Source organism: Leuresthes tenuis, unplaced genomic scaffold (assembly GCF_036924035.1).
Source record: "Leuresthes tenuis unplaced genomic scaffold, fLeuTen1.0.hap1 SCAF_7, whole genome shotgun sequence".
Lineage (NCBI taxonomy): Eukaryota > Metazoa > Chordata > Actinopteri > Atheriniformes > Atherinopsidae > Leuresthes > Leuresthes tenuis.
The window spans coordinates 17,804,222-17,822,309 of NW_027325361.1; the positions used below are offsets into that span (position 1 = coordinate 17,804,222).

Sequence of the window (18,088 nt, forward strand, 5' to 3'; positions counted from 1 at the left end):
GTTTTTTTAAATTCCATATGTTTTCTTGATTGCAACCAGCAGATGGCAGATTGAGCTTGCCTGTTGCACAAGTTTCCCCCTTCAGCTTTAAAATCATAGCTTCTCACAGTCCCACTTCCAATTTTTTTTCTTAAGAAGTGAAGACATTGCACTTTAATAACCAGGGAGAGAATATTTCAGTGAAGTTTGAATAAAGTGATCAGTAACTTTGGTTCATAAGAGTGTGTGCAAAAAGGAGGCAAACATCACACTTTTTTCTTTTTTTGGCTACAGTTAAGAAGCTGTTATTGATTTATTCTTTTTCATTTTGCTTCCACTACTGATATGTCAATTGGAAGGAAAAACTCACAATGCGCTTCAGTAGGTTTTAGTTTTTTTTTTTCATTTATCTTGAAATAGCAAGAAAATATATTCTTTTTTTCCCAGAAATAATAAATATACAATATTTCTTTATAAACAAAATGCACAATTTACAAAATGGCAACCGAGTGCTCCACCTCATGCACAATACTATATGCATTAAACTCATTCATCACAGAGTTAAACCTGTTATTAGTATGCTCTATTGTAATCTTCAGGGTGAATTTAATTGTTTTATACAATATTACAATTTCATTAGGTTGAAGACTCCGACTCTTGAAAATTACAATTCTTCATTGTGCTATGTGTTTGTTATTCTAAACATTCATGAGGTTTGGACTTGCCAGTCTACAGTTTAGTACAGTCCATTTATTGCCCCTCTCAGGACTAAGGGCCTTTTCCACACATTTTGAAACTTGGCGAGTTCTTAAAGACTTGGCATTCCAAGAAGGTTGAAGCCAGCCTCCCTCCCTCCCTCCCTCCCTCCCTCTCTCCCTCCCTCTCTCCCTCCCTCCCTCTAGTGGAAGCAGACAGCAGATTGTCCCGCCTGAAGACATCTTGTCCAGACTGAATCTTCTCTACATCTCGTGCCTGCATGTGCTGATGATGGGCATTCTTGTTTGTCTTTATCAGGTACATTCCACTGCTCTAGTATAGATGCAGTTGTGTCTTAAGTGTTGGTCTGTGAGATAACACTGTCTTGCGGTCAGGAGGTGAGCAGCAGATGTGATAAAAGCCAGACTAACATATAAGACAGAGTGAATGAGCTGTGAAGTAGCTGGGCTGAGCTGGGACTGGGCTTAGAGGAGGAAGGGGAAGGGAAGGGATGTTGCTCTGTAGCGTAGATCTCCATCCGTCTGTGCTGCTCTTGATGGGTCAGTGGAGGCTCCACTGTCACATAGCCATTGAGTATCCTCAGATGAGGTGGTGGGGTTGAACTGGAGTAAGGAGAAGGACACAAAAAAATCAATTCAAACTTCAAAAGTAAAAAAAAATAAAATAGGACTGATACCACTTTCATGTCTTTACTCTAACTCTTTCATCTGAACCGACAACTAGTCTGACAGGAGAAAGATGACAATGAGCATGCACTTTTTTGGTATTCCAGTGCACCTTTTACTCATGCGTGGAGTATAATTTTGAATGATTTCAGTGGGTTCTGCAAGATCATCATATTTATAATGTATCCCATACATTTTCAGCCACCAATCCCATACTGGTCCTTCCTTTATGGAATGAATCTCTTTAGTAAAGTCTCTATAGTAATTTTTTTTCAGTGCTTCTACAGTGCTAAATTCTATATTGAGTTTCTTTATTAAACTAAATATCTTCTAAAAGCTGAAATTGGGTCACAGTAAAGTGATTATAATAGATATCTCACCCATCCCCAATGCGAACCCACAAGTCGCTGAAGAGACGGGGTCTCCCATGGCCACGGTGAGCTTTGTGGGGCCGCTTGTGTCGTCCAAACTCCTCTAGCTGGCTCAGGCTGTCAGGGAGCAGCATGTGAGGCAGCTCCTCCACTCCAAGGCCAGGCATGTCTTCTGGTTCTTCCAGTTCCATCTCCGAACCAGTTGGCCAGCTGGTGGGACTCGCTGTGCTGATGTCAGAGCTCTCCTCACTGGATCCTGCTGAAGGCAGCTCAGGATTTGGCTTACTTCTGGAGCAGAGGGAGACAGAAAAGAGCTCATGGATGGAGTCAACTAATACTTTACTAGTAATATTAATACTTTTCATTATATTCATTATATTAACTGAGCATAATCAGAGGTCTGGAATATTTTACGTAAACAGCAGATGGGAAATAGGAAGCCATTTGTGTGTGATTCTGTTGCCTTCCTAAGATTTTCAACCTGCTTTGAGTGAATGTTGTTTTTTTTGTGGTTTCTGACCACTCAGTTACTTTCCACTGCCAAGCCCTGACTTCATTCAAGGACATGAACACCACCAGGAAAGACATGCCCTGTTAGTACTGTCCTGCATGTCTGAAATATCTAGCAAGCAACATTAGTGGCACTTGTAATTCTTGTGCCTGCTGTAAGTTGTCTATTAAAATTAATATCTGACCAAAGAAGACCACCCAGAATCTATGGTCAGTCCTTGAAAACCTTCAGCCATACTTTTTGCTTTCACCTATTACTCACACTTTCTTCTCTCTTGCTCTCTTCCCCATCAGCAAACCCCAAATGTGACTGTGCATTTCAAGGTTAAACATAAAAATGCTGCTCTGCGCATCACGGTAGTTAAACTGAAATAAAGTGCAAGAAAAAGCCAATTAAATCCAAAAATACAGCAACAGTATTTTCCATGCTGATGTCAAACTTTGATCTAACTAAATCAAACAATTAATGATGGGCTGCAGGAGGAATCTTTAAGTCATGATTTCCACCAGAACTGCTCACTCATGAGGAGTTATTTTTCTTCAGTCATTATAAATATAATGGTTTCCACGACTGCTTTTACAAGCATCGATCCCCCACCGCTCTCCTCCAGGTCCCAATGGTCAGTGCGATGATAGCTCAAGGCCTGCGGTCAAGCTACGCTGCAGCCAGACTCCGCTCTGGTCCGATCTATCAGTCAGTCAGTCAGGAACATAATCATTCTTCAAGACATTTTACCAGTCAGTTTGAAACACTCCAAATCTGAGGCTTACAGCTTTCAGAAACACCTCTCGTGCAGACATCTTGTGGTGTTTAACCCCCTCCCCCCATCACATCACCTTGTGACAAGTGCTCGCTTGCATGCAAGTGTGTGGCCACGTGTGTGGCATACATGAGTCTTTTGTGACCGCAGTAAGTTCACTTGTCAGCTTTTATACCACGAGCCACTGCTGGCTGAGGCCTACAACTGTGCAAACAGGGCGGAGGGAGATAGAGAGGGCCACATTTGCAGCTGTAATTTGCAATAAAAAGTTTGTAAAAGCCCCAAATAGATGAACGGGGATGTTTTCACTCTTATAAAAAGGTTCTTCATGTTGCGCCTTGTTTTTTTTCCACTCACACTCCGATTCAAGTGGCTGTTGTTATTATTTTATGGCTCCATGGATCAAGCCCCAAGGTGAAGGAGGAGCTGCTCTATGCCAAGGAGGCACAAACACACGCACAAACACGAAGGTTTGTAGAATTTTTTTGTGAGGAAACTCTGCAGTAGTGACTCCAAATCTCCATGTGAGTCTCGTATATCGAGTACATGTGTGAGCTTTGGAGCGTTCAATTCTGCTTCCCTTGCTCCTTGGCATTGTGCATCATTCCACTCACCCTGCATGCACATGCGTGTGCATGTGCCTCTGTGTTGTGGTGAGAACAGGCAGAACCACTATTGGCAGCTTGCTTTGGCAGCCACAGGAGAGAGGGAGGTGAGGGGGAGAGGGAGGAAGGTGAGGGAGTTGACAATGTATCAAAGGGATCCTGCATAGCTGCGCTTTATTCATTACAGAGCCCAATTTGGATCGTATCTACCATGCGCTCCAATAAATCTACAGAGATTAAATGCTTCAATTCTAAGACTTAGATAGCTGTGTGCTGGCTAAGTTGTGTGGAGGCACAGATAGGGGGCACAGATGTCCATATCCCTACAATATAACCAGCACAAAAGCACTGCATAATCACCTGGTCCTTGTCTTTTTTCTTACTCATTATCACGTCACATGTAAGTTGTGACTGACTACAAACACAAAACACATACTAACAGAATAGAATAACAGGTGTCTTCATCAATGTCTTTGCCAAATGTGTTTCAAATAGTTTGATCCCTAAAGAGTAACCCAAGCGATCTCCTGCTTTTGTTGTTTTTCAGAAACAGATGTTCGTATTACTTTGTTAACACTGTGCCTCTGCCACAGTGCACCTTTGTCTGCTTACTCACTCTGTGCTTGATGGCTCTTGATGGTCAGAGGGTGTGTGGAGGATCTCATAGCCCTCTCGCCTGAGGATGTCCAGCACACTGTGATTCCCCAGAAAATGACCTGACAGCAGACAAAAAGCCAAAAGTCACAACAAATTTGACTTAGAAATAATGGACTAAAATCAACTTGTTGCTGAGCATGCATTTAATCTCTGACAAGCCTGGACTGTGCTTGCTGGGGACTAATTAATACAGAAACACTGGACAAAAACAACATAGAAACTCCCCAGTGCTTTGCAGTGTATGCAGCAAAATGATTCCATCGTATCTGTGGTCCACAGAGGAAGTGATGTTGGCTCGTCAGCTCACCACTTTAGTCAAGACTTGAATATTTAAACAGATGTTAGATGATAATCTTAAACTGTTGTCACATTTACCTGTGTCCAGACATTCATCAAACCTGTTTAATGATGCTATTGCAGTTTCTGAGCTTCCTTTGTTTGCTTTTTGTGATGGTAAAGTGTAACCCCACATCTTAATATCTGCAGTTGTGTGACAACTTAGACGGATATTGTGTCAGAATTTTCCAAAGGATACTAGGCAAATCTAACTAATAAACCTGGCAGAGAATGAGTTGTCATGACTTTTGCTTTTGCTTTGTAAGTGACCAAACTGGACTTGTTGTCTTGGTTCTTGAAGATTGTGTAAATGTTCAAAGCGAAGTCTGTAAGCCTTAAACTCCCCACCAGTCAGTTAGAACTTAAGGGGCCTTTCAGAGGAAGGTGAGATGTGAAAAGAAAGAAGTCCAGATGCCTTCAATTTAAGCACTTAAGTCCCACTTTGGCAAGTATCAGATTTTGTAAACACTTTAAGTTGAAAGCTTTCACTTTTCGTTTAGGGGATTTTCGCTCATTTTTCGCAACAAGCCTTTATTTTCTGTTGAATTCTTGATCCATCTTGCAAGCACTGCTGTTCTGATAAACAGTTTTCAGTCATTATTGTATCATAAAAGCATTCCTCTTCTGGTTTTGAGCTTTTAAATGTGTTAACTTTGCTTTCAGAAGTCGTTTGTAATTAAATGAATCCATTTTTCCCTCTAGTTGTTCCCTTTGCTGATCATTGCACAACAAACCCAAAGCATGACTAATCCACCCCTGTGTCTCACAGTCAGAGAGGCGTTCTGCAACTTTTTTTCCTCAAAACATATACCTTTGCTTACGGTGGCCTAAGACATCATTCTGTTGCAAAATATACTCACAGGGTACTAAATGTGTACTAATGTCACTCTGAAAACAGTCCACAAAGACACAGTTATAGACTGAAGTCATGACAGAAACACATGACAGAGGTGAAGGATCTGCAACATACAGTGAGATACAAGCACTGTACAAATTCAAACCTGCTTTTATCTATTGCCCTAAATTGTTACTCTCTAATAACCCCATATTGTCGACACTCAACCTCTTGTTTCCCTTTCAATCCTCTCTCACTTTCCATCACCTTGTAGGTGATTCCTTCAATCTAACATCAAACAAGCAGGCCTCAGCCCCATGCTGATGAAAGCTTTTTTTCTTGATTTCTCCCATCACCTGATAATCCTGTGCCTCACTCAACTCACCAATAAGTAGTAATGTAGCCTGACATCACGTTCACTAACACACACATACCCTAACGGAGGAATTCATATTTGTGCTCACACACACGCACACATACCTGCACGCACAGGAATTTGCACACGCACACACCTCAGCTTTCTCCCGCAGCTTATTAACAGCATGTTGACAATATTCGAACTTCTTATTTGCGTTCTGTCGGGGCCGTCTGCCTCCAACTCAGCTACTCACTCCCTGCCAGTTTTATCATTATAATGTTCCTGATCATTCCTGAAAGTCAAAGAAAGAGGCACGCGGTGTTACACTTTCTTGGCAGCCAAGTTCAAAGCACTGGGGGAGGCTGCGGAGTGAGAGGAGGCTTCTAACAACAATGTCGGCAAGCTCAGATGGGATTACACAGAGGACTGAGTGTGAGTTTTTGTCTGGGTGATGGTGGGTATATGTGTGCGTGTGGGTGTGTTATGCAGAGTAAATATCCTTAAAGGGAGAAATTATGTCATTTTCTCAATTATAACTACAGTTAAAATATGTCCTTAACCTTCAGTGCTTGCAGTCTTTTTTTGTAATGATGATTGCAAAGAGAAATGTTAAAACAGATTACTTTAGTGGAAAAAAATGAACAACAACTAGGGCTGGCTTTAATGATGCTATTGGCCTATTAGTCAGTCTACCACTTTAGAGGACTGAGTGGAGGAAGTCAACAGAACAATTATGCTGTCCAGAGGATTTAGGCTACCGATATGAGTGAAAATGCAACTTTTTACCAAACCCCCTGGAGCTGGTGGAAATGTTTGCTTTAAGTGAAATGTTTCAACAACTGTTGGATGGATTGCCATGAAATTTTATAAAGATATTTATGGTTTCCAGATGATGCAGTCTTATGCCAATAGTGATTCCCTCAAGCATGACTACGGTTGACATTTGAGGTCTGGAGTAAAATATTTCATCATTTCTTGGCTGGATTGAATAGACTGTATTAAAATAGACGTAGCAACTCTGACATCACTCATTGGTTTGTGGACTGTTTTGATGCCTGGAGCTCAATATTTTTGCCTGTGACCTGTTCTTTTTTTAAACCAGATGGGACAGTTTGGTCTCAGATTCCAAAGGACACCCTGTGCATCTCTAAGATGCCCGGGGCTTTGACAATATGACAGTATTTGAAGATCAGGGAGCAAGAGAAAGTCACTCACAATGTAACACTACACTTGTCTTCTTCATCATTTCTATCTACTCTAAATGTAACCAAAGTTTACGAAATTAGCACAATGTTGCATTAAAAGTAGCAGCTGAGAGCATAAACTCAAAAAGAACATGTTAGCAAGGTAATAAATCAAGTGAGAAGAAGGTGTATATTCTGCATAGGCTTTTTACATTGCAGATAAAGTAGGTGCTTCCAACGCTGACAAAGGAACAAACTGCATTTGTCAGAAACTCTTAAGGGCTGATCAGTGAATCGCAACATAAAAACTGCATAAAAACTGTTTCTAAATGCACTGACTTGATGCAGTCTTCACTAAAAACAGTAGATGTCACTACTGGGAAAAATTCCCCCTGGTACACTGCAGGCAAAAAAAAAAAGAGGGCGTCACAAAGGAAGTACATTATTGATCCTTAAACATCACTTCCCTTCTCTGTGTGACTTTTGAGTGGTTTTTAAAGTTCGATATTTTCACTGTACCAAACATTTAACTGTACCTTTTTGGGTTTGATGGATCGTATAGAATCCTATGCACACACGCGCTTTACTTCAGTTCTTCCTGCTTTTCAAACGTGCCTCACAAAATCAGGAGGTGCACGCCTGGTTAAAATCACAACTAAAAGCAGCCAACGTGCCAAGTAATTTGTTGTAAAATTTGGCCAAGGCTGAGAACGTGGGCCATGAACCTAACTTTACACCCACACGTCAATGCAGAGGGAAGCCTTTTGTGTCAGTTTTGAACAGCCAGTGAAGAGGTTTATTTAATAATCAGACACATGGAATTAGCACTGTGGAGCGCTGTATTTTGAAACAAACTATGTATGTTTTTTTTGTCTAAACCTTACTAAGTCATTTCTATTCCCAAACCTCAACGCCTAATTTTAGTGCCTGAACCTATTGAGGATACCATGCTACTGACACTTAGCCAAGTAGTTTCAATACATAAAACATGTCAAACGATGTGTAAAAATGAAATCTACAACAAATAAGGTGAAAGACAAAAAAAGAGGCTTTTTTCCCCCAAGACTTTAAGCCTACGTCAACCTTTAGGAAACAGTCAGTTTAAGGATATCATACATTTTTGGTACATCTGCTTAATAACTACAAGTAAGAGTGAGAGTAATTCTCACCTTTCTCTTACATTCTTCTCTCTCTTTCATCCCCTTCTAACAAGATGGCTAAGCCAAAGGCAGCTCAATCAGTGACTGCATGCTGACAGATTCAACCGCCCTCATATCTGTGTCAAGCAGCTATTTCATTAATTTCTGCAGGCTGAGGGCAGAGGAGAGCACGTCCTGTGTGTTCGCCGTGTGTGAGGTCAAGCTTGCTGTTTCACGTGTTGACTTGATTTCCTCTGCTCTGGCGTCATTCATGACACACGCTGAAAGAGTTGTGCGTGTACGCACTTTAGTTTATACAACAAGATTGTAGCCCCCTTTCAAAGTGGGCAAACAAGCATGCTGTGTCATTTTTAAGACACACTTGTTGTGAATGAGATATTTTTCATTTCCTTTCAAGTCACATGCCATTTGGTGTATCCAGGATCACAAACATGCCCCCACTCCTTAAATAACTCACTGTACACTCAAGCAAAACACTGCAAACACTTCTGTCTGGGGCTCAAGGCTGAAAAACCCCATGCTTACGCACAAACAGTCATTCTCAGGGTGAAAAACCCCACTGCTTAATTTGACTTGTTTGAACTTAAATTGAGGGATTGCACGGTTCTCCATGAGTTGGCGCAATTTGTCAAACAAACAAAACACTGGTACTTTTGGGGGGAAAAAAAAGTTTATACTCAAGCTTTTCATCTGACAACGGTGGCATGTGCAGTGTTTGTTTCATGTGTGGGTGAGAGAGAGATAATAGCTCTTGAATGTGTGTGGGGGAGACTGAGCCTGTGTGTTTGTTTGTGGAGTATCCAGTAAATAGTGTGGTGCTTCTGAAGCAGAGAGCAGACCCAACAAACAGTTCCATTAGCTAAGACTTAATGAGAGGTGAGCTGATGCCTAATCGCTCCCCTGCTGTATTTAACGCTCGTAGGCAGACTGCAAAGATAGTACACTGAAAAACATGCTGCTGCATGTAAATGTTACTCCCAGCGCAATATTCCTACAGTCACTGGTGGACATTTTTCCATTTTTCGCAACAAAAATTCTCTATCAAAGACTTGACAAAGACAAAGAAACACTTTTTTTGTTTGTTTTTGAGTTTCTTCTTGGATCTGTGTGACCACCCTCTACTCGCTGTGGTTTTGGTTATACAGTTATGTAAATATATTACATAAGCACTGTTTCCTATCACTGCATTGTGCGTAGTGTGTGCAGATGCCTTTGTGAAAAGCTTTAAGATTAGTTGATTTAGGCGAGAGCAAAAATCAAGAGCCACTGTTGCTTTCCCTGTAAGATCGGACATGTCGAACCACATATTTCCCTGAATCAAACCAAGAAGGTCTTTTTGGGGGCCTAAATCTACTAAAACAGTAACTAAAAATGAAAGTTAAAGTCACCCGTAAAAAAAACCAAACAGAAAACAGACAATGAAAAATTCCACTCAGGAACTGAATCATGGTTTCTTGATCTTGTATTCATTCGCTGGAAAAGGTTTACTTCTATGGAGTTTTATACTTGTGTCTACCACGGGAATGGAGGTCACTTTTTCACCATCACGTGAGAGTCACTTGTTTATTCCATGACAAATTCTTACTCGTACGCAATCAGTATTGTGCGTGATCACGTGAGAATGAGCATGTTCATGTTCTTTGTGAATTTGGAACTGAACAAGGGTGTTTTTAACAAAGCGACAGTGAACACAGCTCTGTCTTGTGGCATTAAATGATCCTCTTGTCAACAGTGAACGTGTCATGACCTACACAGCAACATTCCCACAGCAAACAGCATGAAAGTAGCTCACAAAAAGGAGCATATCAAAGCAAAAGTGGTTTTCAGAATAGAACTAAACTAAAAAGCGGTTAAAGCAGAGAAATATGAAGGATTATCTGTTGTCGGACTCCCAGACCAGATTTTGTCATTTAGCCTCTGGTCTGTTTTCAGTTTCTTTTAGGGGTCATGACATTTTGCTATTGATGGTTGTTTTGAAGTTGCATTTTTTCATCTGTTGCTGAAGTTAGTATGATAATAATTGTGAGATTAAAGTGTTTGTCGCTGGCTCTTTGGTTGTTAATATGCTTTAATCAGTGTATGAATGTGGTAAATTGCAGCTGGGAGGACTGGGATTTCAGGTTGAGCTGCCTAAATCCATGTCGATTCATACCAGCCGTCCAAACCAAATTATTTAAATTTTTCAGAGCTTGAGCAAAAAACAAACAAACAAAAAATAACAAACGTGATTTAATGATTTAATTGGCAAAATGGCCTTTTCCTCAAGATGAATTTGAAAAATACATGAGAAGCCTACACACGTGGAATCTTGGGAAACTATGTCCAGAGGACATTAATGTTCAATCATGTTCTGATTGCTCTGAACTTCTGTTTTCCAGAGTGAAATCAATATTCAGACTCCACTTATTATTACTATTCATTTGAAACTGGGACAGCGCAGCTTCTACCTTCGTCATCGCTTTCATCGCAGTGGTTAATCTGCCAAGCGGTGGCTCTGGCGAAGACCAAGGCACAAACAACATGGTAATGTGGCTTCAAACCACTTACAACCACTCACATATCACCCAGCCTCTTTGCTTTTACTTGTCAATCTTCTGTCATCACTGATACGGTTCATTTGCTTCAAATGCTTACATAAAAAAAAAATCCCTTTTCAGGAGCAACCACGACTTTTTGCAGTGTAGATGCCTTTGTTCAAGGTGTTTCCCCCCATGCGGCTCTTGAGAGCAGAGTTAATGATCCAGTTACTCCTCTGTTTAATAACCCTTCCACCCTGATTTCCACTAACAGTGGCAACCTAATGTACTCCATTCATGACTCTGTCTGTGTTTACTGCGGCCACTTCTTGGCTGCTGTCGATATCTTAATTTGTCTGGCTTTTAGTACTTTTAAAGTGCTTTTTGATTGTTTAATTGTTGCTGTATTAGATCCACTATTTGCCTGTCTTTCTCTCAATTTCTTACCTCCTGCAGGTTTTAATGTGAATATATTACTGTGTATGTCAAAAAGTTGGACTGATTTATGTTTAGTTGCCTCTTTTGCTTCTCTCCATCCTTCTTAACATATATTTGCTCATAGCTAGTGTTAGTTAACACTCTGATCCTCACCACTCCAGGCTCAGCCTCGCTAAGCCTCCCTTTGTGCCTGGCTACTTTAGTCTATCCCTCCATCTCACTATCCCTCTCTTTTCTAAAAGCATCCGTCAAAGTGTCATGTTAGTTTTGTTAGGTTTTAAGTTCGTGGTTTACTCTTTCTGGTTTAGTCTTTCTTTGGTTTTGCCATGTTTTCCTCAGTTTCTTCTGCCCTGCCATCAGCTTCACCCACATCACCTGTGTTTTTCCCCTCAACTGCCTTCACTCACCAGCTGCCCTCCCTTCAGTATTTAGTCTCCAGGTTTTTGTTTTTTTTCATGTTCAGTGCCAGATCCTCACCGTCACTGATCCCATGTCCAATCAGGTTTGTCCTTGTGTTTCGCCCACAGTCATAGTCAGGTTTTTGTTTTGTCATAGTCAAGTTTTTTCAAAATCATAGTTATGTTTTTGTGTTCCGGCTCAGCCGCGCTTTGTGGTGTTTTACTTTTGAAATTAATTTGAAATTAAATTTATTTTTTTGGATATCCTACCTTCACCACGCACCGGACACCACCCAACGTGACACAAAGTGCACTGAGAAGCTGGGAGAATGGCAGGAGGACAGGGGAAAATGGAAATATAGTGAAGAGTTTGGCACATGTGGTCCATCCAAGAATTGAGAAAGCAGGATGAGAATTATGTTATTTTTCTGTTTTTCACAAACAAATGTGTTTGCAATTACATCATATAAACACTGCATCGACTGATATGCGCTGGTGGTTTAAAGAAAAAAAAATTCCACATGGCTTGCAATCAGACCACCTCATACTCACCTCAAACAAATCGTAACAGAAGAAAACTCAAGGCCGAATGGCAGAAATATGACTGGAAAGTGGTTTTAGACAAAAGAAAAAGAAGGATGCAGGATGGACAGGGGGTGGTAGAGACTGGACTGATGTAAACCCACCGCCTGAACAGAATGCATGATGGGTACTGTTGCTTTATTATGGTCCAAACAAACACAAGCTGTTGCCTCAGAGCAACATACAGATAAAAGAGAGCCCAAATGGTGGTGGTGGTGGTGGTGGTGGGGGGGGGGGGTTGAAAAAAGGATATAGAAGACAAATCTAATGACTTTAAAGGGTGTGTGCTTCTTTAGATTTGTTTAGGAATGTTTTGCTCGGGTGAGTGTCCAAGAACAGACAGACGTAATAGGGGGGAATTCATCTAATTTCCACATGTTTTCTTAAATGTGTGTGTAGGTGTTAAATGGGTGACAAATGAAAGCAAATACATTCAACCTGCTGGACCACCATGACTTCCCAGAAGAGCTTCAAGGCATCTTTGCATATATTCTACAAGCTTCTTTTTTTTATTTCTTTGTCTTTTAAAGATATGTAACTAGCAACAAATCTAGCAATTTCTGCACTACCTCAGACACTGTCCTTAGGATGAGTGTCTCTACTACTGTTCTTGTCTGAAGACAGAAATTCCTTTGTGTCTAATCCAGATGGAGGTTGTACACTGTGAGTGGAAAAACATTCTATCACATCAAACTTCCTATCGAAGCGATTATTATTCCACTCAAGGTAGTTATGCGGGGCAACGACCCATTCCATTTTGACAAATCATTGCCCCTTGAAGAAGAAGTTTTGTTTTACATGTAGATGCAAAATTCAAAGATTTGTGGACTCTCAAGTCTCCCGCACCGAGCATGAGAGTAATACAATTTACAATCTTCCCAGTTTCTCATAACATGCATTTATTTTCTCACACGACGAAAACGTTAAATTAGCAACCGATGACGCTGCAGCAAAAAAGAAAACTCCGACACCATCAGGGTTGAGAAACTTGGCAATTTTATCGCCGTAATGAGCTGCTTTTCAACCTCTTCAGTGTTATTTTTCAAAACAGGGGCGAGTGACAAATTTTAAGACTTCAAGGAGAAACTTCCCCTGTACTGCCTTCCAAAGGGCAAAGTTTTCCCGTCGCAACAAGAGCACTTTCTCTCTCCTTCTACTCTCCTCTGCCAAAGGCAACTGTGCCTGCCTGCACATCCACAGTCTTGCTTTGTGGTGCTCTAAGAGGCTATGGACAGTGTGGGAAAACATTCAAGTCATTCTTTCGCTTCTAACTTTCTCCTTGTGAGGTCACCCTTACATGTGAATAGGCTGCACTAACGTACTTTGATGTTGGTTTTTGTCAAACAGCAATATGGTCAGATAGAATTCCAGTTCTACAATCACAAATACATCAACAATTTTAGTCATTTGAACTGAGATCTACTAAGGATACATCATTGTCGTGACAGACATGACAGTCGGATACATGACAGATATTTTTTGTCAACTTCTGTGTGAGATGCACCTGTTTGTGAAATAAGAGAACATCTTCCTCTGACTTACTCGATGTAGTACTACCACACTTTCCTTAAACAACATATGAGTAATGTAGCAAAGATTTTAATAAGTCCAACATCCCTGCGCCTTGCTGTGCACTTCCATTTACAGTTTAACAGTGCTGGGATCCCTCTATAAATCACACAGCAGCCCTTGGATTAACAGACCGGAGCTGGAGAAACAGCTACCCACAGCGCTTGAGGAATAGTTGAACCACTGCCTTGAAAACAGAGCACCGCTTTCACTTGATGTGTAAAATCTAAAATGGTATATTCCACCTCTCAGTCTTGCTCAATGCTTCTAGAAGGGGAAATAATGGCAGTCTGGAGTCTCCCCACAGACCAAACTCACCTCCTCACACCTCTCGCCCATTCCTCATCTCCATAATGACTTCATTTCCTTTGCATGCAGCGAGACGTCAGTCTGTCTCCCTGCACCACACTGAGGTGTTATGAATGACAACTGTTGATGGGACTGTTCATGTCCAATTCTGGTTGACGTTCTGGTCAAATACAGAGATCAAGAGAGCTGCAGGGATCAGATCCAAAGGCCGACCACAGCAGTAGGCCATGTAGGAATTGCTGGAGGGAGGGCTCAATGGTTCATTGTCTGAAGCTTTAAAGTGATTCCTCACATTTAAATACTTAGATCGTGTGAGTTCGCTACTGCAGTTTCTTTAAAGCTCTGCTGTTGCGCTGAAATGGAAAACAATAGATGAAGTGATGGGAAAGTAGAAAAGCACAAAGAAGGAAAAATAAAAAAAGTAAAGGGGTCAGAGCATGTTAAATTAAAACTGCCACTTTCGTTTGTTTTGATTTCTCTGAGATGTTGTCTTCACTGTGTGTCTATACACACATGTAATAGAGGAGACTTTGACATCCTCAGAAACCTTACAGAGGTCTTTGAGGAAGTAGAATGCTAATGTGTGTGTTCTTTTGTTTCTGGCTCGTAAATGATTGCATATATGCACTGCTGGCATAAATTACATCGACTTGTTTTCAAGTCCGCATGATCTCAGTGAAAAACATGAAAGCGTGCAGATATGTGATTGCATGTAGCCTACAGCAGGCATGAGAGTTAATGTGTCTGTATTTCCGAGCTGCGTCTGTTTCTGCAACGGCTGATACAAATGCCTAGCATCTCAGAACCCAGAGGCCGGCTGGTTTTCATTCTCTCCTTTTAATCAGGATCTGATTTACACCTGGGAAAACAGGTGAATGCAGTTAAGCAATACCAGCGTGACCACTGGTCCCTTGACGTGAGCCCATTATTCTTACACTCTGGACTAGCATGGTTTTTGCTGTGAGCATGTGGGCCATCTGAAATGTTAAAAGATCAAAGCAAAGAAAACTGAAGCATCAATTTGTGTATGAAATGTAGCATTAAACTTACTGGCTCCCAACAGGCAATGAGATGTTCTTTCAGCTGCTAATGTACTGTGTAATCTTTGAACAAGCTAATGAGCTGCGCTGATTTAATTAGAGAGGAATCCACCCAGTGTAGCTAAGAGTTACCATAAGACATAAACTCACAACCCTACATTCCCAAAAATGTACAAGATGACAACCATAACAAAGCTAATTTTCTTTCAACAGTCATTAACTTAAATCAAGAGCTCTCTTATGTAGCAGATAAAACTTGGACTTTGTGGTTTCTACATATCCACAAACATTGTGGGAAACATTTTTCAGCTATTTCAAAATGCCATATTCTAATGCTATAAGGTCACATGTGCATGAAAGACAAAAGGAAACAAGTAAAACTCTTTGTGTCAGACATTTTTCCCTCAGTTAAAATGAAAGGAGACAGCAGTAATCAAAAGGCAGCAGAGTCAATGAAGAAGGGTGTTTTGCTATTGTTGTCACTCAGGAGATTGTAAAAAAAAAAAATCATAAAATGTATTAATCCTAAACAAAAAATGCAAAAAAATCCCTTTTTCTGGTAAAACTCTGCCTCTTGTGATGATAACTTTTAAAGACCAAAGTTACAAAATCCACCTTTCAACGAACATTCTAACATTGACACAGAGGCAGGATAGAAGTATCCTTGTGCTAATCCACCAGTTTACCCTTCAGAAAACAACTCTGGCCACTGAGTCACACCACACTCATGTTAAAAATAAATCTGGATGTGTGCTAAGCCCAAACTGTTAGCAGAAAAGCACTTAGAATGTCTTTTCATCATTCCTTCTCTTCCATATCTGTCTTCTTGAAAGAGCAAAAGACTCACAAACACATAACTCCCATACATGATATCGCTGTCACCTCATGAAATACTCTCAAACTATGTGGAGTGGAGTACAGAATGAAGAAAGACAGAGATAAACAGAAGCAAGGGATGGTAATTGTTTCGTAAATTAATTTGATAAAGGAAAAACAACAACAGATGGAAAGGACCAAGAGAGCAGTCTTAAGCAACAGCTTTGTAACACAGACACTAATGGTCAAGACAGAGAGACACAAGGATGCAGTTATGCTAAAGACAGACAGACAGATGAGGGAAAGAATTGAGAAAAACAGATATGTACTAAGAGAGGAAGAGTTGCAGAGACACAATGACATGCACGCCAGGAAGGCTCTTTCCCTCAGTCATCACTTCAACACCACAACACCGCAAGTGACTGCAAAACACATGGGTCCACTCTGTCTGCACAATGGGCTATTATAGCTCTGTGCAGCGTAACATATGCACAAAAATCAACTTTCAAGCAGATTTAAAGTGGCGCAGACTTCAAAACAAACAAAACTACACATGTACTTTTGACAGTGACTACTATTTTTGGTGATAAATATCTGGGGATCATATGACTTTTTGTCACAAACATACACAGACACTCGTGTAAGTGTGTGTGAAGTGGTGTCTAGGCCGTGGCAGCGTCAGGAAATTCCATGGGATGTTTTCAATAAGAACGGGCAGCAGGAGCCAAGGAATTGGCAAATGAAAACCTGCTGAAGCACACCACAGAGCTCTAGCAACAGACCGTCTACCCTCACGGAGCTCTTCCACTCCTCAGCACAGATAACTCACATGTGCTTGTATGGATGTCTTTAGCTTATGTTTGACCGAATCACGCGGCAATGGGATGCATTTTGTTGAGCGAGAGATACAAAAAAATGTTGAGTTTCATTTGTATTTACAATAGCAACAGCATCAAGTGTCCAGTATGCGTGTCACATGTTGCTGAGCATGCTTCCCTTTATCATTATTATGTATATTATTATGTAATAATGTTTATTATTATTATGTTTCCAAGGAGGAAACTGTGATTGGTCCATATGAAGACAGCTACATCATGCTACAGTACCCCAATTACATGACAGTGATGGTAACAGTGAGCAGCAGTGACCGCAGTGGTGTACAGGAACAGCATGAGAGAATTTTGGGAGACAGAGGGAAAGAAAAGGAGTAGAGAATAGCAGAATTGAAATGTTTGATAAAGATCAGCTTAGTAAAACTGTGTTATGTTGCTTTTAATGGCGACTGTAATGATAATCAGAAACAGAACATTCCAGAAACCACTAAAAGCTGAAAACACACAATAAAACAGAGATTATTTCGGAAAAACACAACTTAAACTGTTATAACAAATAGTATGAGCAACAAATTACATGTATGTAACACACTATGTAACAAATTACAAAAGAAAAAGTAAAACAGCACATCACAAAATTAAGGGGGGAAAAACAACAGTTGTCAAATGAATTGTTCTGTTGTCTGATTTGGTGTTTGTGGTTTTGCCTCTGGGTTTTTTTCTTTTTTTAATCTTGTGCTTTTACTTTATTTGGTGTTTTCTGTTTCTGAAATGTTCTGTCTTTGGTTTTGTTGTTGTTTTAGTCAATGTAGGCATGTTTTGCTCACAAATACAATGCCTGTTTGATCTCTGACTTGGAAAAAAAACCCTTCTCCATAAGTTTCTAACCCATGACAACTTTTTTGTCCACCTCTGCAAAACAATAAAATCTCATCCATCCATCCATCCATCCATCCATCCATCCATCCATCCATCCATCCATCCATCCATCCATCCATCCATCCATCCATCTTCTTCCATGTATCTGGACCGTGTCACAGGGGCAACAGTCTAACCAGAGATACCCAGATGTCCTTCTCCCCAGCTACTTCCTCCAGTTTTTCTGAGGGTACACAGAGTCATTCCAAAGCCAGCTGAGAGCTATAATCTCGCTCGCAGATCCTGGGTCTTTCCCAAGATCTCCTCCTAGTGAGACACGTTCAAAACACCTGCCTCGGGAGGCTTCTGCAGGTGTCCTGAACAGATACTCGAATCAACCTAAACCAGCCTTTTCCTAAGTTGAGGAGCAGTGACTCTACTCTGAGTCCTTTTCAGATAACCAAGCTCCTCACTCTGTCCCTAAGGGTGAGCCCATTCACCATTCAAAGATGCTGATTTCTGCCACTTGTATTCACAATCTCATTCTTTTGATCACAACCCACTGATAATGACCACTGGTGAGGGTTGGAA

The 18,088-nt window shown here is 40.8% G+C and overlaps 1 protein-coding gene across 2 annotated transcripts in view; it reads right to left on the reverse strand.

The window, feature by feature from the left end:
• Nucleotides 1-869: 869 nt before the first annotated feature.
• trabd2b (TraB domain containing 2B) overlaps nt 870-18,088 on the reverse strand; it is a 66,655-nt gene continuing 49,436 nt past the window's right edge. Inside the window, exons 5-7 of one of the 2 annotated variants that reach the window (XM_072389632.1) lie at nt 4,225-4,324; nt 1,742-2,017; nt 870-1,298 (exon numbers count right to left, since the gene is read on the reverse strand). In XM_072389632.1, coding sequence (XP_072245733.1) covers nt 1,067-1,298; nt 1,742-2,017; nt 4,225-4,324 — 608 coding nt within the window. In that variant the 3' untranslated portion in view covers nt 870-1,066. Of the gene's footprint in view, nt 1,299-1,741; nt 2,021-4,224; nt 4,325-18,088 lie in introns of both variants that reach the window. The other variant, XM_072389631.1, reaches the window with a different exon arrangement.